The 23050-nt window shown below is 42.6% G+C and overlaps 2 protein-coding genes across 2 annotated transcripts; both read left to right on the plus strand.

Annotated features, from left to right (window-relative positions):
- The first annotated feature begins 289 nt into the window (after positions 1-289).
- On the plus strand, positions 290-14686 carry pygma (phosphorylase, glycogen, muscle A). Its single transcript, XM_027022680.2, has 20 exons — positions 290-632; positions 6742-6843; positions 6957-7035; positions 7282-7385; positions 7532-7663; positions 7822-7933; positions 8036-8118; positions 8236-8379; positions 8517-8609; positions 8860-9006; positions 9200-9363; positions 9463-9577; positions 9816-9917; positions 10111-10258; positions 10969-11027; positions 11618-11759; positions 11869-12076; positions 13385-13519; positions 13738-13804; positions 13909-14686. The coding sequence occupies exons 1-20, from the start codon at positions 390-392 to the stop codon at positions 14056-14058; spliced, it is 2529 nt and encodes an 842-aa protein (XP_026878481.2). The 5' UTR covers positions 290-389; the 3' UTR covers positions 14059-14686.
- A 2044-nt stretch (positions 14687-16730) lies between these two features.
- On the plus strand, positions 16731-22726 carry slc22a6l (solute carrier family 22 member 6, like). Its single transcript, XM_027022694.2, has 10 exons — positions 16731-17126; positions 17267-17370; positions 17859-18013; positions 20034-20202; positions 20379-20502; positions 20587-20702; positions 20856-21070; positions 21183-21291; positions 21493-21696; positions 22294-22726. Exons 1-10 carry the CDS (start codon positions 16731-16733, stop codon positions 22385-22387), a joined length of 1686 nt encoding a protein of 561 aa, XP_026878495.2. The 3' UTR covers positions 22388-22726.
- Positions 22727-23050: the final 324 nt, after the last annotated feature.

The following is a 23050-nucleotide window of genomic DNA, read 5'->3' on the forward strand; positions in this document are numbered from 1 at the left end:
AAAGTTCTTACACTCCGGCGCTTCTCTAGGTTTCCAGTCTGTGGTGTCAATCACACAGCAGTGTGTTCTTGGGAGTTGTAGTCCCACAGTGTCTGCGAACACTTTGGATGGTGACTTCCACAATTAACAGGAACATCACTTGAACGTCCTGGTTCCTGTCTTGTTAATATTCTAATTACATTATAATTACACACAGATTCTGAAGTGAACAATATAATAACCTTTATCCTTGACCAGAACCCGCCCTTTAATGAATATTAATGCCGCCGGTTTTAAATGGCCGGCGATGTAAGCGCTGAAGCGGCGTTGCGGTGACAGTTGCGGGTTCATCGTTCGGCTCCGCGTTTACATTTTATCGTCCATCCGCCATCAGACAGACTAGGGTCACCATGTCGAAGCCACTGTCAGACTATGACAAAAGGAAGCAAATCTCAGTGAGGGGACTTGCCGGCGTTGACAATGTTTCAGATCTCAAGACGAACTTTAACCGTCATCTCCACTTTACACTGGTGAAGGACAGAAATGTTGCCACAAAGCGGGATTACTACTTTGCGCTGGCGCACACCGTCCGGGACCACTTGGTGGGCAGATGGATAAGAACACAACAGCACTATTACGAGAAAGACCCCAAAGTAAGTTAAGCTCATTCAGGTCACTACTGCAGTCAAAAATCTAGTCTGAAATAAAGACTGAAAATGCCATTTTTTAGTGTGACTTTTGCACTTGCCAAAATAGACATGAGAGATCATGCTGCTAAGTCAACCGTGTTAATACTGAGTCACTTAAATGCCAGTAGACATAAGCCACAGCAATGCTGTATTGGTTTCTGTAGCCTATAGCAGGGAAAACTTAAATAGGCCTACATTCATGCCACAGTTTGAAATTGAAAAATGCGTATGTATCATAAAGTATTACATTCTGAATTCTGATACTAGGAGATATGACTCATGTTCACAGCATAAATGTATTTACTCAAAGTGACAACCATATAACAAAATATTCACTTTATTACATGGCATATAATAATCTAGAATAATTGAATAATGTAATATATGTATGATACTATATTGTGTGTGTGCGCGCATAATTTGACCCTTTGGCCAACAATCGCACCATTCATCTTCACTAACGTTACTGCGGGAGTTTTTGCTGACGCGACCGCTGTGGCACTAATGTTAATGGCTGCATTTAGCACTGGTTCTGGTTGAAGCTCTGTTATGTCATTGTGAAGTTTATGCAGAGGGCAGAAAAGAGTACGCGTGTGAAAAGTGCAGGTATGTAAAAAAAGTAAAATGAGTACCGACGGAAGTGGGTTCTTCTTCTTCGTGTACAATTTAGCATCATTCAGAAATGATTTTTCAAACATCTTACATTTGAATTTCATGTGAGTAAATAAAATATATGTTGGTCATCGGTCAGATCTATTATGATATTGGTGCAGTTTGTTATTTTTAGGGTCATAAAAATGTCTGTTATGTACGAAACTGTTATGATAATTAAATAACATTATTTGTTTCATTATAATATCGCTTTAAGGAAAGTGCAGTGCACTTGACATAAATATCCAACTTTCTCTATTCATTGATACAAGCATCCTTTATAGGTTCAGCCTTCTCTTACAATTAGAGAGGCTAAAACTCAGATCAGCAGGTCACAGAATATGCTGTTCATATTTAGTTGCTCTTTGTCTCCACAGTAGTGGTGAGAACAAAAACAATGCTAATTGTCAAAACGAGAGTTTGACTGCCTTGATATGCTGTAGCACACAACGGATGCAGGGCACACCATAAAATGACCATTACTTTTTGAAAAACGAACAGTGCCAGTGAGTTTTATCTTTGTTTCATCTTTGACTCATTCGATGGTTCGTGGTCTCAGAGAACGCTAGTTGTGCTTTCCTTGCCAGGGATGAATGACAGACTCTGTCCCTTCCTGGTGTTGCTAAGGGACCAGCTAAGCTTAGTACCCTTTGGTTTAATGATTTGTGTTCTCTTCTTTCCCCCCAAGTGTGCAGAAACACTGTGCAGTTGCATCAAAAGAAGCGCGCTGGCCTTCACCTTCCTACCAGTGACTCACTCAGTCCAGCTGCAGAGACCTAATGCTCTGGGGGGGTGTATACATGACTCAACTGTGGGAAAGCGAAATAAAATAAAAGTCCTTTAAAGGATGACTCTTGTCCTCCTTAAAGGAGTCTTCCATCCAGAAAAATAAGCAAACACTAGGTGACCAGGAAGAAAAATATCGGTTGGCTCAACACGTCTGCACCAGGGCTGACAGGATTCCTGTACTGAGAATTTTGCGTTCATTCTGGGGTCAAACAGGAAAATCTGAATTCTGTTAACAACAATAAGTCTGTTGTGCAGAAATGAATCCAAGCATGTGCCAAATACAGTTTTTCATCCCGCTCACAGCTCACATCTGGCAGAAGGTGATTTTGAACCTTAACCCACATGTAGGTAATTTCAAAAGACCCTCACTGTTAAAAAGAAAACTAACAGCAGTTTTAAATCGTATTCTTCATTGAAATAAAGAATATTTAGACACACATAAACAGAACAGATCCTCTCCCGTCAAAACATGTCCGCCTCTGCTGTGAGTGGCTGCATGTGCGGCTCCTTGAAAAGGTGCAGTAACTTCACACTTTGGCTCTCACCAACAGCCCCCCATGAGGATTAGAATGCGTAGAGAAAAACCACATAAGGGAATTGGCATGTGCAAAGAGCACTATTTTCTAGAAAAAACCTGGGGGGGTTCAAAGTAGAACACATTTCCCACCATATTCTATCAAGGATTCTAAGTAATTGATTACAGCGGGCATTTTGAGTTCAAAGTAATTATGATAACAGACTTATAATAACAGTTTATAGTTGGCCTTTTTGTTTGTAAGGTTCATTCCACATTAGTTTCTGCACCACTGGGATGATATTGATGATGTTGATGTTGATGATATTGATGTACCTCTAATTTAAGATGCATTCACTACATGATGTTATCTGAATTTCTTATTGTTAGTTGGGCTATTTGGAATTTAGCAGTCGTTATAACAGCATGGCTTGTCCTGCAAACTCTGATTCAGTAATTAGCCAAATTGAAACTGGAGTACCCGTGTAATCAGTTACTTAAGAACTTTTAAGTGGGAGGAGGATTTATTTGTTCAGTGCAATAATTTTATAGAAAAGGAAAGTTGCTGCTGGTAAAAAAGATAGGAGGACCATTTGGGGAGGAGGAAAATGTGCACTGTAAGAAATGAGCAATTTGCTACTCTCAGATTTGATGAGCGCCCTATAATTTTCTCTAATGAAGACATTCAGTTCTTTTGCAAAGATTACAGAGTGTCTGGGGCAGATGGGCGATATTATGTCAAAGTGCCTACACAGCATAGAATCACATCATATTAAATCGTGGATTCTGTGTCAGTTCTTTGACATTCAATGCCCGTAACATCTGTGTTTAATAAATGTTTATAGTAAATGTTTACTCTTCTTATCCTCAAGTAATTGTGCCAGATAATGCAAATGATTTGATATATAACATTTTTTAAGTCTAATTTCATACTTGGTCTAACATCTTGGTCATTTTACTTGACAATTATATTCATGCTGTGTAACAGTGTAAAAGCAGACTGTGGGTGTATTTTTGTTAGGTTAATACAGACAGATTAAATCTCAGTACAGTTGCAATATCTCTGACCTTTCGCTCTGCTACTAAGCCCAAGGTTGCTGGAAGTTTAAGGTATATTTGATACAAAGGTCAAGAGTCATTCCCTCAGTGAAAGGTCACCACAGGAATTTATACATGATGGAATGCATCCCTATCCTAAGAAGAAAGATGATCATAGAGGATTATATAGACTTATATTGTATATCCCTAAATATGTTTAGGGAATATATGGCTCAGTATATCACAGATGACACAAATCTCTTACAAAGTCCTCATTTAAACTGTTAAGGTTACTCTGTACACATTTATCAATATTACAGGGGTGTTTTGGCTTTCAGTAAAAGTCAAAATGTTAGCTAGTACTGTGACAGAAAAACAGTCAGGTTTAAAAGTTATTGTATAAACTATAGTTTCTATATGTATGTCCCTTATACTCATTTAAGGACAGGCCTACTGAAAAGGTCTTGCATATCTAATAAACCTTCTTAAAACTTTGAATTTCATGAATGTGACACTGTTCCTACCAACATGTAATTATGTACCAAAATGACACTTTGTAATTTTATATACAATTTTTTTAAAAATGTGTGGGGTTTTTTGTGTGTGTGCTGAAGGCAGTATGGGTTAGGGTGGGAGAGTGTTCTAGGTTCTAAAGGGGAAAAGTGAAAAATATTCAGTGTGATTAACTCAAATTACATTCCAGTTAAATACAAATATAATAATAATAATAAAAACTTTTTTTTTAAATTTCAAATCTTTCCAAATATCAATCATATGCCTTCTAGTTTATACCTGTTTAGTGCAGGACAGCACAAACAGAGTGGTCTAGTTGACTTAAGGACTATCCCCCAAGTGCCATTTTTCCTTTCTATGGCAGCACAACCTCATGCACAGACTACATAACCTTTTCTAATGACCCCAGGGGTGGTTATTTTTACTGGAGTCAAAATGTCAGTGTTATATAATACCCGTGACCTTCCCCTCTCTGCCTATATCAAGCCCCCACTCTCTCTCTCTCTCTCTCTCCCTCTCTCTCCCTCTCTCTCTATCTCTCTCCCCCTCTCTCTCTCCCTCTCTCCCTCTCTCTCTCCCTCTTTCTCCCTCTCTCTCTCTCTCTCTCTCTCTCTCTCTCTCTCCCTCTCTCTCTCCCCCTCTCTCTCTCCCTCTCTCCCTCTCTCTCTCCCTCTTTCTCCCTCTCTCTCCCTCTCTCTCTCTCTCTCTCTCTCTCTCTCTCTCCCCCCTCTCTCGCTCTCCCTCTCTCTCTCTCCCTCTCTCTCTCTCTCCCTCTCTCCCTCTCTCTCCCTCTCCCCCCTCTCCCTCTCTCTCCCTCTCTCTCTCTCTCCCTCTCTCCCTCTCTCTCCATCTCTCTCTCTCCCCCCCCCCTCTCTCTCTGTCTGTCTCCTGCTTGCTCACCCTCTGTACCTGGGTATACAACAGTGGGGGAAAAATCTTAGATTTTATGGGCTCCATCCAAGGTTGTAGAAACATATTGCCTGATGTTACTCCTCAATAGGGGAGTGAGGCAAGGAAGGAAAACAATCCTTGGCATAGCCCCAAAATAGCCCACAGCATGAAGACCTACACCCTGAGAATGTTTTCCTGCACAGTAGCCAAACTATAGAAGCACAGATATAAGCATATGGTGACCACACACTTAAACATACAGTGACCACATACATAAAGATACAGTGACCACCTACTTAAACATACAGTGACAACCTACGTAAAGATACAGTGACAACATTCGTAAAGATACAGTGACAACCTACATAAAGATACATTGACAACCTAGATAAAGCTACAGTGACAACCTACTTAAACATACAGTGACAACATACATAAAGATACAGTGACAACATACGTAAAGATGCAGTGACAACCTACTTAATCATACAGTGACAACATACATAAAGATACAGTGACAACCTACTTAAACATAGAGTGACAAACTTCTTAAACATACAGTGACAAATGATATTAAATATACAGTGACAACAGCTTATAGAAGCAAACAGATAAGCATACAGTAGCAACCGCTGGTCACAAAATACAGAGATTTTCAACTTCCACTGGTAAATTTTCCAGTTCTACTCGTTTATAAATAATATTTACTGAAATATAGGTTTCTGAAGAAAGAAATAGTTTTCCCTCTGATTATATATGAGATATAACTTAGAGCAGATACCGCACTAAAGAAATACGGTGAAATGAAATTGCTGCTATTCGATGAAACCCTCCTCAGAGTAGGACAGTGGCAGGATCATGTCGGCTGCAAAACAGCTTTGAATTTTGTTATGATACATGCCAGCCAGTTTTACACCTCCATGGGTATAATGCTCATCCACTTTTTCATTGGGATGTTTTGGATTGCTTCAGCCTCTGGAGTCATTTGGTCTTGTTGATGCTCAGCTCTTGCAGGGAACAGATGTCCTAGTTATGCGGTGCCGCCATATGTTGTTTTGAAAATTTAGTCCAAAATTCATACTGTAGTCTGACTCAAGCTTAACCCCTGTTACCCTGGCTTCCTGTGAACATCCCCAGTATATGTAAGATTGGGTCTTTTTTATTTCCTGAATCATGATACAGACCAATATAGAATTCATAGATTTAAATCACCAACCAAGGATGCTAGAAGATGTCACGGTTGCGTTTTGGAATATTTTTTGTATTTTGTATATTTGCTATTTGTAGTTGTGAATAATACAGGTCAGAATATTGTTACTGCTATTCTAATGACAGCTGTTAGCTGTTCATATTATGGTTAAAAATGGCAAACATTTCATTTTGTTAAAGCCTGAGCATGTCTGTTTTGCATGAGGGTGCTTATTAAGACAAATTATGCATCTTTAATAACACAAAATATATATTTGAAGGTCTTGCACGTTGCTGTATATTGTTCCCCTCCCGAAGTAGCAGTTTATAATATGAATACCACAGGTGTTTAATTTTAAAGTTGCCTTAGTTTGGTTGGGAAGGTACTGCATCAACAATCTAACCTGCCTCTTGAAAGGTAAGCGTCCTCGTAGGAAATACTCTGGATGATAACCATTAAAAATGTCTCCCTCCCCTGCGTCTCTCCAGCGGGTGTACTATCTCTCTCTGGAGTTCTACATGGGTCGTGCTCTGCAGAACACCATGGTGAACCTGGCTTTGGAGAACGCTTGTGACGAGGCTGCGTACCAGGTGCCTGCTCCTCGAGCTTTGCAACTTCGGACCCAGTTTAAGGTGCAGCCGGGTTCACTTGGCTGACTCTGTGTGAAACCGCTCACAGTGAGCTGCCTCTTCTGCTCCTGCAGCTGGGACTAGACATGGAGGACCTGGAGGACATGGAGGAGGATGCTGGACTGGGGAACGGAGGCCTAGGCCGTCTGGCGGGTACGTCTTACTGCCGTCATCGCCACGGTGCGTTACGGCACCGTTTTAAGGACAGAGATTAAGCGTTTGAAGGGCAATCTCCGGTGAGAGTCATAATTTCACACCGAGTTTAACGGCGGGAAACCTTACCAGATGTTAACGAGTTTTATCTGTAGTTGCACGTAGACGATTTTTCTTCCTCTGTCTATCTTTCGTTTGCCTCCTAATTCTCCTTTGTTTGCCTTCCTAATTCTCCTTCAATTCTAGCCTGCTTCTTGGACTCCATGGCCTCTCTGGGTTTGGCCGCCTATGGCTATGGCATTCGTTATGAGTTTGGAATCTTTAATCAGAAAATCGTTAGTGGCTGGCAGGTAAATCCCACACTTGTCTTGAAAATACCAGTAGTGTAAACATGGCAAGAAAGGTCTTGTTTAAATAAACAAGAAAGTGAGGCTGACTATGTGTTTTTTTTTCATTATGCCAGTTTAGAAACTTTATTTATATCAATGACCAACAGGTGGAAGAAGCTGATGATTGGCTGCGCTACGGCAACCCATGGGAGAAAGCCCGCCCTGAATACATGCGCCCCGTGCACTTCTACGGCAGGACAGAGCACCACCCAGATGGAGTGAAATGGGTGGACACTCAAGTAAATGAAGTTTACTCTGAGTGTGTGTGTGTGTGTGTGTGTGTGTGTGTGTGTGTGTGTGTGTGTGTGTGTGTGTGTGTGTGGTTTGGGACTAACTGTATAAAGGAAGTAACAAAACCCATGTGTTGGATGTGTTGCCTTCTTGCTGGTGCTCACAGGTGGTCTTGGCCTTACCCTATGACACTCCCGTGCCTGGCTACAGAAACAATGTTGTAAACACCATGAGACTGTGGTCTGCCAAGGCTCCATGCGAGTTTAACCTGAAAGACTGTGAGTCACACATACAGACGCAGAAATAGGCCACGCTTCCCTGGTTTGGGATCAGAATCAAACGTGCCTTAACCTTGATCTTCTTTCTTTACGCCTTCTTAGTCAATGTCGGCGGCTACATCCAGGCTGTGCTGGACCGAAACTTGGCTGAGAACATCTCTCGCGTGCTCTACCCCAATGACAACGTCAGTAAACCCGTCGCTCTGTCTCCGGTCATCTCACGTGATCTTTGCATTGAAATTAGCCACAGTATCAAACAGACTTTGGCCAGGTTTTAGAAGTCTCTCTGTGGCTCTGTGCAGTTCTTTGAAGGGAAGGAACTGCGTTTGAAGCAGGAATACTTTGTTGTGGCTGCCACGCTCCAGGACATCATCCGCCGCTTCAAGGTCTCCAAATTTGGCTCTAGGGAGGTCGTGCGCACGGATTTCACGTGTCTCCCCAAAAAGGTAGGCCGAGCACAGCCGCTCGACATGTCGCTATGACAATGTTTCTGAATGAGGTTAAAAATCTAGAGGTACAGCTGGATCTGTAGTCTATAGCCTTTGACAGTGTTAAAGCATGTTTGCCTCTTGTCTGCCCTCAGGTGGCCATCCAGCTGAATGACACCCACCCTGCCCTTGCTATTCCTGAGTTGATAAGAGTGCTGGTTGACGAGGAGAAGCTGCCATGGGAAAACGTAAAAGAATATTACAGTGCCCAGACTCCTTTACTTCATTTCACAACGCATTTCCACCTCCATTGCTCATTAGGGGGCAATGAACATAATCTTACTGAGCTTCCAACATTTTTTTTGTTGCAAGTAATAGTAAACCATTGTACAGAGAGTTCTCTAGCACATTATGTTGATTTTTAAACACAAAACCTGTTTAAAATTGGTCTGCAGTGAAGTGAGTCTGCTACACTCATGTGCTGTGATCTGGTCATAGGCCTGGGACGTCACGGTGAAGACTTGTGCTTACACAAACCACACAGTGCTGCCCGAGGCTCTGGAGCGCTGGCCTATCGACCTGTTCCAGACCTTGCTGCCTCGGCACCTCGAGATCATATACGAGATCAACCAGCGCCACCTGGAGGTCAGATACACACATGCGCACACAATTTTATGATTTTCATATGATTATGATGACAATATTTCTCTGCATGAAAGGCCGGAGCGTGGAATATGTGTGCATGTGTATGTGTGCATCTGTGGGCCTTGTAAACATTCTGTGTGTGTGTGTGTGTGTGTGTGTGTGTGTGTGTGTGTGTGTGTGTGTGGCTATGCAGCGCGTGGCATCCCTCTACCCTGGCGATATGGAGCGTCTGCAGCGTATGTCTCTGATCGAGGAGGGAGGCATGAAGAGAGTCAATATGGCGCACTTGTGCATCGTCGGCTCACATGCCGTTAACGGCGTGGCACAAATACACTCCGACATCCTCAAAGCCACTGTGTGCGTACGACTCTGCGGCACAAGAGACACACACCTGCTTAGCACATACACTGTCATGCTCTTCACTCCCCTCACCTGGTCTTTGGGCTATGTTTACAGGTTTAAGGACTTTTATGAGATGGACCCGCACAAGTTCCAAAATAAAACCAACGGAATCACCCCCCGCCGCTGGCTGGTCATGTGCAACCCAGGCCTGGCCGAGGTCATCGCAGAGGTCAGCACTAGCTTTGGCTAGGTCTAACTTTGGCTAGGCCTAACTTAAGATAGGTCTATGCTTAACTCATCCCAGCAAACTCACAATAAGGCATATGGGGTTACATATAGTCAGTATGTTTACATAAGTCAGAGTATTACTGTAGTGACACTGAAGTTGAATGTCATACTATGATTTCTTATTGGTTTGCACGTCTCTTGAGCCAAGTGTGATGGCTGTGCATGATTCTGTGTGCTAGAGAATAGGAGAAGACTTCATCCGCGACCTGAGCCAGCTGAGGAAACTGCACAGCTTTGTTGATGATGACGCTTTCATTCGCGATGTCGCCAAAGTCAAGCAGGTGAGAAAGACATCAGACAGGGTCACAGGAGGACACTTTTCTCACCGATTCTAACTTTTGTATCCGTGATACAATCTGTGTTTCTCCAAATCAAGTAATTAATAATGGACACCTAATCTCATATCACATTGTGGTGAACTATCACTAAAGGTCAAAGTTTAGGCCGGGTTCTGTCTGCTCTCCCCTGGTGTAGGAGAACAAACTGAAGTTTGCCACACATCTGGAGGAGCAATACAAGGTGAAGATCAACCCCAACTCCATATTTGACATCCAAGTCAAAAGAATCCATGAGTATAAGAGACAGCTGCTTAACTGCCTGCACATCATCACCTACTATAACCGTAAGTACAGCCTCGCTCTCACTCCTCCTCACATTCTTCCACATCAATCCCTCTATCTATTACTCACAGCACATCAATCCCTCTATCTATTACTCACAGCACATCAATCCCTCTATCTATTACTCACAGCACATCAATCCCCCTATCTATTACTCACAGCACATCAATCCCTCTATCTATTACTCACAGCACATCAATCCCTCTATATATTAATCACAGCACATCAATCCCCCTATCTATTACTCACAGCACATCAATCCCTCTATCTATTACTCGCAGCACATCAGTCCCTCTATCTATTACTCACAGCACATCAATCCCCCTATCTATTACTCATTCCACATCAATCCCCCTATCTATTAGTCACAGCACATCAATCCCTCTATCTATTACTCAAATGTAAATCAATCCCTTTATCTATTACTCACAGCACATCAATCCCTCTATCTCTTACTCATTCCACATCAATCCCTCTATCTCTTACTCACATCAATTAAATATCTCTTACTTACATCAATTAGGAGGTCTGATGCCCGTTAATATAGGAGTTAATTAATTTGTTAACTTACAGTTCATTAATGCTGACACGGTTCAGTAATGCTGAGTTCATAGTTAGGTATTGTTACATAATGTTGTGAATAATGTTTGTTAAGAGAACCTTAATGTAAAGTGTTACTATATATAATGTGTCTTTTAAACGTTTGTTTCAGGTATCAAGAAGGACCCCAACAAGCAGTGGACCCCCAGAACCGTTATGATTGGTGGAAAGGTGAGCTTATTCCACAGCTCTACAACTTGAATGTGTCTAGTACAGTCATATCCATGCAGACTTGTGTATCGTTAAGTCAGCGGGTCAGAGCGTCGTTATGTAACGCTAGGTCAGCTGGTCATATATTTGTTGCCTACCATTATGTCAACTGGTCATTGACAGGTTGTGTAGTGCTAGGTCAGCTGGTCATATATTTGTTGTCTACCATTATGTCAACTGGTCATTGACAGGTTGTGTAGTGCTAGGTCAGCTGGTCATATATTTGTTGTCTACCATTATGTCAACTGGTCATTGACAGGTTGTGTAGTGCTAGGTCAGCTGGTCATAATATTTGTTGTTTACCATTATGTCAACTGGTCATTGACAGGTTGTGTAGTGCTAGGTCAGCTGGTCATATATTTGTTGTCTACCATTATGTCAACTGGTCATTGACAGGTTGTGTAGTGCTAGGTCGGTTAGACATTGTCTGGTTATATACTGTTAGGTCAATATGTAATAGACTGGTTGTGTAGTGGAGGTCAATTGGTCACAGATTGTTTGTACACCATTAAGTCAGTTGGTGATAGGTCAGTTGTGTCTTGCTGTCACAGGCTGCCCCAGGCTACCACACTGCAAAGATGATCATACGTCTGGTCACGGCCATCGGAGAAGTGGTCAACAACGACCCAGTGGTGGGTGACCGGCTCAAAGTCATCTTCCTCGAGAACTATAGAGTCACCCTGGCTGAAAAAGGTGCCCTTTCACACCTGATCCAGTTACATTGGGTTCTCCTCCTCGGTTTTTATTCCCCAAGTACAGAGAAGATCCTGATCTAAAGCACCTGCTCTCGCCCACCCTCCAGCTATTCCTGCTGCCGACCTGTCTGAGCAAATATCCACAGCCGGCACAGAAGCTTCTGGAACAGGTAACATGAAGTTCATGCTGAACGGTGCTCTGACCATCGGCACCATGGACGGAGCCAACGTGGAGATGGCAGAGGAGGCCGGAGAGGAGAACCTCTTCATCTTCGGCATGAGGGTGGAGGACGTGGAGGCCTTGGACAAGAAGGGGTGAGAGTGGTATCACACGGGGCTCTGGGACGTTTGGTAAAGGACTATAGATCCTGGTTTAACAAAAAGTCTTTTATACAACAAAATCTGCAGAGAAACTGCTTCAGAGGCAACATGCATTTAATCCCAGGGCAATTTACACAGAACTTTAAAGGCTGTACAGATGCAGATTAGTTGTTTTCACACTGGTGAACTGAAAGGCAGTAAAGCATCGCTGTTTATATTAATACGCTGCAAAGTAGGCAGACTGTAATTAACAGCAAAAAATAGCCTTGCATATATTTTTAAAAAGCATAATGATTTAGGGGTTATTTCCCATGCTGTCATTTCCTTTTACTTTTAAATACAATATATCTAAATATATAAATAAATAAATAAATGAATAAATAAAATTATATATATATATATATATATATATATATATATATATATATATATATATATATGTGTGTGTGTGTGTGTGTGTGTGTGTGTGTGTGTGTGTGTGTGTGTGTATATGCACCACTGTAATGACAATCAGCGCGTCTTGATATATATATATATGTGTGTGTGTGTGTGTGTGTGTGTGTGTGTGTATGTATATATATATATCTCAAGACGCGCTGATTGTCATTACAGTGGTGTAACGTGGAGCGATCACGAAGCGCACGTATTCGAGGTTCAAATCCATAATAAGTCGTACTCACGGTCCGGGGTCATACAGTAAAAAGAGAGAGAATGACGAAACATAGTATACAAAACACACACGGCAACAGAAATGGGAAGTAGGCTACAAGAAAATAACACGCACACGAGCAGCGAAATGAACACAGGCGATTAACATGCGCGATTAACGCGGGCGATAGCGATCATGGAATCACAATGACCTGCCAGCAGGTGAAACTCATGAGACAGCGAAAACCATAACAAAGACCCAAAACGGGAACGGAGAAAATAAAACAGGCTAACCATCGAGACAGGCTGCTTGGGCGGGCCACTCGTGACAGGTGGAAGGAATTCATGCTAACCCTGAAACTTCATTTTATTTATTTACGTTGGGCAGTGCTGTCTCAAAGACGCCTTTGATGCTAGATAGTGATTTGGTGCAGAGCCTAAAGTGTGATGTGGTGTAGAGACCAAAGTGTGATGTGGGTCAGGTTGCTGTCTTCACGCTGAAATGCATGCCAACAGAGCGAGGGAACGGCTGGAGAAGTTTTGTTGTATAACACGCAGAGTTTCTTGAGAAGGCCAGTATCCATCATCAGCTCCGCAATGATTCGCGTTTCTGAAGCCGGAGGGCGTGAGCTGGTTCATTCCTCTGTTCCACAGATACAACGCCTCAGAGTACTACAACCGTATTCCGGAGCTGAAGCTGGCCGTTGACCAGATCGCGGCCGGATTCTTCAGCACCAAGCAGCCTGACCTCTTCAAGGGCATCGTCGATATGCTCATGCACCATGACAGGTGACACCAGCAAATCATACATTACACATAACACTCTCTTACACATACACGTTACTGTTCTTCTGACTCATTTGCATAGCTACTTCAGTACATTATTATTAAAAAAAAAAAACACGTGTTTTTTTTTTAATTAAGCATTAAAAGAAATGTCATCAGCACAAAAGTGAAGAGGGCAAGGTCATCGTTACTCTGACTTTCTCTGACAAAACTGCATACAGGTTTAAAGTATTTGCAGACTATGAAGACTACATGAAATGTCAAGAGAAAGTCAGTGCTCTTTACAAGGCAAGTGAAGCGAGACACCTTTAGACTTACTGCCAAAACACACAGCATTTCACCGTCCAAATGATCACACTTTTCTCTGCTTCGGCTCTAAACCTTTCTCACAGAAACCCAGGGAATGGACCAAGAAGGTGATCTTAAACATTGCGGGTTCCGGCAAGTTCTCCAGCGACCGCACCATCAGTCAGTATGCTCGTGAGATCTGGGGTGTAGAACCCAGTCTGGAGAAGATCGCAGCCCCCGACGACCTGAAATAACGCTCCCAGAACACCCGAGGCCAGCTCCGCCCTCAGCCGCACTAGCACGCTGCAGCAGCGATCACAAGAAAAGCCGCTTCAGAATATATTTAGCAATGTCTCACTGTTTGTCTTTCAGGACTGTTTGTCTTTGTAAAATGTCTCACAAAAACACACATGTGCAGAGTCCATCAGTTTCCAGTGCTTAATGGTCAGTCAGTTTGGAAAGTGTCACGTGTCTAAGAACAGTGAGCATAAAGAGTTTATCATTGTTCAGTTGTTTTGTTTTTTGTCAACTAGAATATGCTTTTGTAATGGGAGAAAATGTGAAAACACACTGAAAGTTCTAAACACTAGTCGGCGATTGCATCAGAGAGATGCTATGTCATGTTAGGCTACCTCTCTGAGGTGTATTGAAGACAAGAGTATACAACATGACCTTTTCATTAGTGTTGTTTTTGTACATCCTTACTAAAGTAAATACACATTGTCCTCATTGAATTCAATATGTTTAAAACTGATCACTTATCGACTAAGCTCATTGTCCGGCATATCCACTTTAGTACATAAAGTCAAACAGACACACGTGCCTGTATCTAGCAAGGGGGTGAACCTTGCTATTAACGGACAATAAACCATTAAGAAACCACTGTTTTGTAATGAGTTTCCATGCGATTTGGTAGTGAGTTATCAGAAGTCCGGTCACTTAACAGAAGCGACCCAGGCCATGATGATACAGATGATACAGAGGCTAAAACTAGCAAGCTTTGGCTTTCTCCCAGATAGACCTTAGGGTGCCAGAACACATACAGAACGACACACTATGAGCCAGTACATTCCAAGGACCCACAGTCTTTGTTCTATTTACTTTGGCATGGTGTGACGCCCCCGACTGGAGCAAAGGAGATTTCAGACATGGAGAAAAACCAGTACGACAGGTGTACTTTCCCCATAGCATCATCTCACAACGCTGCATCTAGAACAAAGTGCTCCTTCTAACCCTTACCTCCTTTAGCTTAGAGAACACGGAAACCTAGCTACTCAAACAAGCTAATCTATATAACCTACTCTAGACACATAGCTTTATCGCTGTGTCAGGAGACATGGTATAATCAGTGGCAGACTATGGAGTTCATTTGCCTTTCAGTAGCTTGTACCTTTTTGTGTGGATCTACTTTCAGAACATTATCCTATATCCCCCCATTAATCAGTAATGTACTTACATTTCCAGAAGAAATAATATCAATATAAACAAAAGATGCTTTATCGCTTTACTCAACGCCAGGATGGCCATTTGTAAAGCCACATTCCTCTGGAAGATATTTAGGATATATCACTGGAAATTTTGCATTGCTTAGTATAGTTTTAGGGAACCAACATCCTTCTGAAAATTTGACTGGGTAATAGTACGCACAACATGATACGGAAATATTCTTTGTCAAAAAAATTACATTTTCATTAATTTTTTTGGCCATTTTGGTGTGTCTAGACCTCCATGCGATACTTCTAGTTCTCCTACTGCTCTATTATATAACCTGTGACTTCGGTCTGTTTGCGCAGTCATTGCATCAGGGGTTCCAGGTCCTGTAGTTCATTAAACTTTTAAATGTGTTGAGGGGCAAGCAGTGCTGTTGGACTTTGACAATACCCAACGTTGAGGTGTTGGTGCTGGTGTGGTTGTGGAGAGCGGTGGAGCTGCTTCTCATGTGAGCTGATAGGAGTTGTAGATTATGATTCTATATACATGTTGTCTCTCCTGTTGCTATGAAATTGCATCTTAAAATCTTCAAGCAACCTTTGCCTCACTAAGGTGGTAACATCTCGTAATTACACTTTAACGTTTGTGCTCATAATCTCCTAACTTTCTGTTCCCACACCCCCTCACCCCCCACTCATATGCATAGACACGCATATACACCCCCACACACACACACACGTACATGAGCCCCCCCCACACACACTCACATACACATGAGCTCCATCCCACTCCAGTAACTCTCAAGACCAGAGGCACGATTGCGAAGGCTATACACCTCAGAGAAGCTGAAGGATTCTGCTTTGATTTTTGGAATTTCTTCACACCGCCTAAAACAGAGGTCCCATTTCTCCACGGTAAGAAATTTTTTTATGACCACAAGTGGACCAGCAACATTGTTTCTGACCCAGGGTTGAAGTTCTAGAGAAACTGCTTCTACAAGTTCTGCCGGAGGAATTTTGCAGCTGATTTAAAAAATGTGTGACTTGCTTGAAAGCCTGTCTATGTGATGCAGCCATATCTGTTCCTCTCTTGATCTGATGCCAAGAAGCTTCTTTTTTCTTTCTTTTTTTAAAAACTGTTGCAATTAATTAATTAATTTGCCTTTTCAACGAGGGATTAAAGTTCTGCATTTTTGTACAGTAGGTCCGGGAACTCACAAGAAGAAAAGGCAATGAAATTCGTTTTCTAATGATTAATCATGGTTAATATCTCTCTTAGAGTAATTAGAAAACTGCAACAACCGTTAAAGAGTTTATCATCAAACTTGGATTAATTGGTAAATTTGATATATCCAGAAATAATCATTGTAGCATTTGTGCAGAGTTGTTATCCAAATGTCATTTTCATTGTTCAGCTTGGTCTCTGTGCACAGACCCCAGTGAACAAGGCTCAGACCGCTCAGACGCAAGCACAGCTGGGCAGGCTTCCCTGAGCCATGGCATTCGCAGACCTCCTGGAGCAGGTGGGCAGCATGGGACGCTTCCAGTACCTGCATGTCACGCTGCTGTCCCTTCCTATCCTCATGCTGGCCAGCCACAACCTGCTGCAGAACTTTGCGGCGGCTGTGCCGCCGCACCACTGCGCTTTCCGTGGCAACCTCTCGGTCCCTGGGCTGGACACCGAGGAGACCCTGCGCATCAGCGTGCCCCTGGACCAGCGGGGCAGGCCCCAGCAGTGCAGGCGCTATGCCCAGCCACAGTGGCACCTGCTGGGCAGCAACAGCTCTGTGGAGCCCGAAGACAAGATGGAGGTGAAAGAGATGGAGACAGAGGGTTGCGTGGATGGCTGGAACTATGACATGAGAGACATGACGTCGACCATCATTTCAGAGGTAGGGGCAGAAAGGCTTTGTGTTTGATATATCTGCTGCTCTGGAAGGTAAACAGCTTTTAGCCCTTTTTAAAACAAAACAACAAAACCCCACAGATGAACACAGTACTGTATGAGACGTTCTATGTTTTTCACTTACAGTGGGATTTGGTCTGTGACTTGCGATCTTTGAAGCGGATGGGACAAACTGTTTATATGGGAGGGGTGCTTGTAGGTGCTTTGGTCTTTGGAGGACTATCTGACAGGTAGGGATTACGATGACGATGTTACAACAAACATTCAGTGACAGACTAAACTTGGTTCTACATTAAGAAAATGACCAATTGCGTGATTTAGCCTGATTAAAGCAATCAGCATTCAGAATACAGGTCCACACTGATTGTGAGTAATTGTGGTTCAAACCTTAGCGGTCTGATAAAACGTATTTCAGAATAAAAGTATTGCACATCAAAAGAGGATGTTATAGAATGTGCCTAAAATAATCTTGTATGTAATTTATTAAAACATAAAAAAACAGTACAAAGGAATCTTTACTGTACCTTTACTGGGAAAGTCATTGTTATCAGAAGGTGGAATCTCCACCCCAACAAGGCTAATGGTGTGATGAATGTTTAAGCTGAAGATAAATGTTTAATGGTGTGGGAAATGTTTAAGCTGCATCCTCTAATTAACGTGCTTTCTGTTTGGCCATACCGTATATATGAATGAGTACCAAGCTGCATTGTTCTCCCAGGTTTGGCCGCCGGGTCTTGCTTCTCATCTCTAACCTTTTGTTGGCGGTGTCTGGGACGTGCGCTGCCTTCTCCACCTCCTTCACTATGTTCTGTGTGTTCCGCTTCTTCTGTGGCATGGGCCTGTCAGGCCTGATCCTCAACTCCTTCTCCCTCAGTGAGTACCACGCACTACAAAAGCCCCAAAGCCACAGTGTGCTTCATGGAGTGCCATCACAGACTAACTGTCTGACCATGTTTGCTTGCTGTCTAGTACTTCCCTACCTAGCTGAGCTCCACTCATGCTGCCCCACCCTACAATTCAGTCCTCTCCATCCCCAAGTTTAAACTGGTCTCTGTAGGAGGCAGATCTTTTAGTGTCATGGCTCCAAAATTATGGAGCAAAATCTCAACCTCTCCGTCTCTGCTCCTCACTGTCCTCTTTCAGGTCACAACTTAAAACATACCTCTTTTCTAAAGGTTTCTCATAACCTTTTTTTCCTACTAATAGTTGTTAAATGTGTTGAACGTGTCAATTAATTTTTTTTTTCCTTCTGTAAAGCAACCTTTAGTCTAAAATTTTAATTTATTATTATTATATTATTATTATTACTTAGCTGGCCAACTCTGGACCAGCTGTGAACCATTCTGAAATGTGTTCTGACCAAAAGAATGAAAACAAGCATCACGTCCACCAGGGGAATTTCTACCCTACCTGATGTACTGGGCCACACGGAGAATAAAGGGGTCACAGCCCGACCAGTGTGTTTGCCAGTCAATCATAGGACAGAACTGGGCATGTGCTTTTTAAAAAGGCCCACTCCTTCTTCCTGTTCTGCTGTTTCTTTCCCTTCTGTTTTACTCTCTCTTATAGGTTCTACTGGTTCTTCATCTACTGGTTCTTCATCTACTGGTTCTACTGGTTCTGCATCTCCTTGTTCTGCAGTGTTCTCTCTCTCTCTCTCTCTCTCTCTCTCTCACTGGTTCTACTGGTTCTTCATCTACTGGTTCTTCATCTACTGGTTCTACTGGTTCTTCATCTACTGGTTCTACTGGTTCTTCATCTACTGGTTCTGCAGCATTCACTCTTTCTCTCTGTTCTTCTGTTTTACTCTCTCTCTCTTACTGGTTCTACTTGTTTTTCATCTACTGGTTCTACTGGTTCTTCATCTACTGGTTCTGCAGCGTTCACTCTCTCTCTGCTCTTCTGTTTTACTCTCTCTCTCTCTCTCTCTCTTACTGGTTCTACTTGTTCTTCATCTACTGGTTCTACTGGTTCTTCATCTACTGGTTCTACTGGTTCTTCATCTACTGGTTCTGCAGCGTTCACTCTCTCTGCTCTTCTGTTTTACTCTCTCTCTCTCTCTCTTACTGGTTCTACTTGTTCTTCATCTACTGGTTCTACTGGTTCTTCATCTACTGGTCCTACTGGTTCTTCATCTACTGGTTCTACTGGTTCTTCATCTACTGGTTCTGCAGCGTTCACTCTTTCTCTCTGCTCTTCTCACTCCTGCTCAACACCTTACTCATTTTCTGACTGCTTTCTCATTCTGTCATGAGAAAAAGCATTTTTACATTTACAGGTACATATGAAAAAAAATCCTGAGTCATACATGAGTTATGTGATTTTGATTTTGCATCTTCAGTTAATTCTAGCTAGACAGATGACAAGGTTGTAAAATGAACAATTTACAGTTTACTGCTTATAATTCTCATCTTACAAGTTTATGTTATCTAGTCAGCAGTTCCCCCTTGCTAATATAACCAATGTTTTTGTGGTATAATATGTGTTGGTTATAAGTGGTTAGGCTTCAAATTAATGCGTTATCATTACGCATATTATGCATATCTAATTTCCTTTTACTGCTAATTAGGGAACAGAGAAAGTGAAAGAAATTGGCTGATTAGTGTTTGAAAAGATTAGATTAGATTACTATTTGAAAAGGTTAGATTAGTGTTTGCTCAAGTGCTTGGAAAGATGATGAGTCATTATGGGAAACATAATCCCTGTAATAACAATCCCAGTTAAAAAGTAAAGCATTATATCTTTCATACTGACTTGCCATCCCCATGATTGCAGCGAGGCACATATGCACATACACACACAGATGCGAGATTATGAAGCCACTACATCAGACATGGTGACATCTAGTGGTGAAATAGAGGAACCCAGCAGTTTCTTTGTTCCCTTCTCACAGTTGTGGAGTGGGTCCCTACTCGCGTGCGGACGATAGTGGGTACAGTCACGGGCTACTGCTACACTATAGGCCAGATCATCTTAGCAATGGTGGCTTACTACATCCGCGACTGGCGCTGGCTCATTCTGGCCGTCTCTCTGCCCTTCTACGCCTTCTTCCTCTACTCGTGGTTAGTACCACTGCTCCTTACCAGAGCAGTCTGCCTCGCATTGCCGCTCTTTATCTCAAATAACCACTTAGTTTCTGGTATGCAATGAAACCATGAGACTATGTTGAGAATATGTTTTGCTGGCTTTCCATTACAAAAAGGTTTCCATCTGGTTTATGGCTTCTCTGGGTTTGCAGGTGGTTCTTGGAGTCTGCGAGGTGGCTGGTCTTGAGCAAGAAGCCTGAGCAAGCAGTCAAAAATCTCAAAGCCGTGGCTTACATTAACGGTCGTCATGCCGAGCGGGAAAAAATCAACTTAGAGGTGACGACAGGCCAAAGGCTCGTGCCAGCTTTCCGGTCAAACAAACCATTCAATAACCAGCTGCATACGTGTGTACATGCGTAGATGCTGCAGGAGTCCATGAAGAAGGAGATGTCTTGCTCAAAGGGCAGTTACAGTGGGGTAGACCTGCTGCGTACCCAGACACTGAGAACCATCACCATCTGTCTCAGCGCCGTCTGGTCAGTTACAGCGCATGTCATCTTTCAGGCCCTTATCACTCTTTGGGACTGTGTGGATCACAGTTTTGCAATTGCGACAATGATTCACTTCATTATTATTATTATTTTCATTGATACCAATTCTTGCAATGAATCTGTGTTTTGTTCTCCTAGGTTCTCTACAAGCTTTGCCTACTATGGCCTATCCATGGACTTACAGAAATTTGGGGTAAACATATATTTGATCCAGGTGATCTTTGGGGCAGTGGACATTCCGTCCAAAATCATTGTTACGGTGTGCATGAGTACGATAGGGCGGAGGCTGTCGCAGTGCGGTGCCCTCGTACTGTCTGGGGTCGCCATCTTCATTAATCTGCTGGTGCCCTATGGTGAGCACAACAATCTTCGCTTCCTAATGTGTTTGGCGTTCTTGTTAATCAGTTTCTTTCTCTAATGCTGACACTGCGTGCATGACTGACGCCTGTTCTTGTGCATGTGCAGAACTGCAATTAGTTCGTACCACTCTGGCGGTGATTGGAAAAGGCTGTCTGGCTGCCTCGTTTAGCTGCTGCTACCTTTACTCAGGGGAACTGTACCCCACAGTAATCCGGTAAGCCTCCTTTTCATCGTCATCGTCATCATTTCACGTAAAGCGCGCGATAGACACGCCTGCATCACAAGGGATCTAAAATCCTGGACTTAGTGTCTCCCATGAAATTTTCATCTTTGTGATCCAAACATGGGTAAAGTGATGTCATAGAAGAGGACTTTCATATAGCAGTTTACACTGTCTCCACTTGAACCCTGGCAGGCAGAACGGCATGGGATGGGTGACGATGATGGGACGCTTAGGGGCCATGGTAGCGCCAATGGTGCTTATGCTGGTCGAGGTGAAGGTGTGGCTGCCGGGATTAATCTTTGGAGGAGTGCCCATCCTCAGTGGGATTTTTGCCTACTTCCTGCCTGAGACGCTCGCTTCTCCCCTTCCCGACACCATCCAGGATGCTGAGGACAGGTGAGTGTGAGCGCACCTTCTTCTCCACTATGCGCCTTTGGCAGTTACATCAGGTTATACATTTAACTGCTGCGTCCTGTTGACTGACACTGTTCCTCTGTAGATTTATTATATACTCATTCTCATTAAAGAGGATAAAAATACTTTAGGTCACTTTTTATATTCTTTAAATTGGCTATAATCAATTTCAGGGTTCTTTATGGCCTCTGCCACCAAAGGACCACCTACCACATGTCAACACCCCCTCCCCACTTCTCAAAAGCCCCTCCGTCCAAGGACATACATTCATAGTGCACACCCTTCTGTGTGTTGCAAGCAATATAACTAATAGGCAACCAACAGACCATTTTCAAATCTTTAGTTGCTGATTACAGAGGACAGAGGGCAGTAACAAACATTCGACTTTCTCAGAAATGGTGATTGTTTTCATATTTATATGGTGATAGCTATCAAAATGCAAAGTGTTTTTGTAAGCACCTTCAACTTGTATGAGACCATATTAAAAACATAGTATTGTATATTGTTAAAACCAGGATGGGGAAAAAGCAAAGTATTAGGAAAAAGCCTAATTATTTATGTATAATTCACTTATTTCAGAGGTTTCAAAAGAAGACATTTTAAACAAGATTCTGAAAAAGAAGAACTGGCCCTAAAGGAGCAGAGCAACAGCCCACTGAAGGAGTTGGCTTGAGACATGACTTCACGTTAATCAGCCTGCCTCAGGACCATGCAGTCAAGCTACAATGGCAACATCCATATGCCACAGCATTAACAGTGTTGCAGCACAGTCCAGTAACTTAAGCAGAGAAGTTAACTAACATTTGCATTTCCGATCTTGGTAGCATAATACAAAAAGACTGAGAGTGAGGCTTCCTGAATGTAACAGACTCTATTTTAACATAGTATGAGGCTATTACTACTTTAACTGCATTACTGAAGTATCAGTTTTAAGTAGAACCTATTTGAAGTAAATGAATAGACTAATAGCCTGCGATGCATCGTCAAGAAGAGACTAAATGATTGTTTTTACTTTTTGGGGGGTACAACTTAGTTTTTAAACTTTTTATATATGAAACTTTGTTTCCTTTTGTGAATGTTACAATACCAAATAAATAAAGCATCTCAAAGACTCTTTGGACATTATTTTATTGTTTGTCTCCTTAGTTCTCTTTCTCTATTGCAGCTTCTTATTCTGATGTCATGTTTGGCCAATATCTGTCTTAAGTGTTTGTGCACAAAACCCAACGCCGAACCTAAATAACAGACCGCGCAGCAGTCTGCCGCTTCTTCTAAAACGTTCGTCCGTGCGCAATGACGCTGTAACGCCTACAACTCCCACATGCCCCTGCTTCCC

The sequence above is a fragment of the Electrophorus electricus genome, chromosome 6 (genome assembly GCF_013358815.1).
Source record: "Electrophorus electricus isolate fEleEle1 chromosome 6, fEleEle1.pri, whole genome shotgun sequence".
Classification (NCBI taxonomy): domain Eukaryota; kingdom Metazoa; phylum Chordata; class Actinopteri; order Gymnotiformes; family Gymnotidae; genus Electrophorus; species Electrophorus electricus.

What these genes read in the sequence shown, in the direction of transcription:
- pygma (XM_027022680.2), top strand. Translation starts at nt 390, where the DNA reads ATGTCGAAGCCACTGTCAGACTATGACAAAAGGAAGCAAATCTCAGTG. An exon ending in AGGCCTAGGCCGTCTGGCGG is followed by an intron (nt 7,036 to 7,281) that starts GTACGTCTTACT and finishes CTTCAATTCTAG; the next exon opens with CCTGCTTCTTGGACTCCATG. An exon ending in AAATCGTTAGTGGCTGGCAG is followed by an intron (nt 7,386 to 7,531) that starts GTAAATCCCACA and finishes AATGACCAACAG; the next exon opens with GTGGAAGAAGCTGATGATTG.
- slc22a6l (XM_027022694.2), top strand. Translation starts at nt 16,731, where the DNA reads ATGGCATTCGCAGACCTCCTGGAGCAGGTGGGCAGCATGGGACGCTTC. An exon ending in CCTCAACTCCTTCTCCCTCA is followed by an intron (nt 18,014 to 20,033) that starts GTGAGTACCACG and finishes CCCTTCTCACAG; the next exon opens with TTGTGGAGTGGGTCCCTACT. An exon ending in GCCTTCTTCCTCTACTCGTG is followed by an intron (nt 20,203 to 20,378) that starts GTTAGTACCACT and finishes CTGGGTTTGCAG; the next exon opens with GTGGTTCTTGGAGTCTGCGA.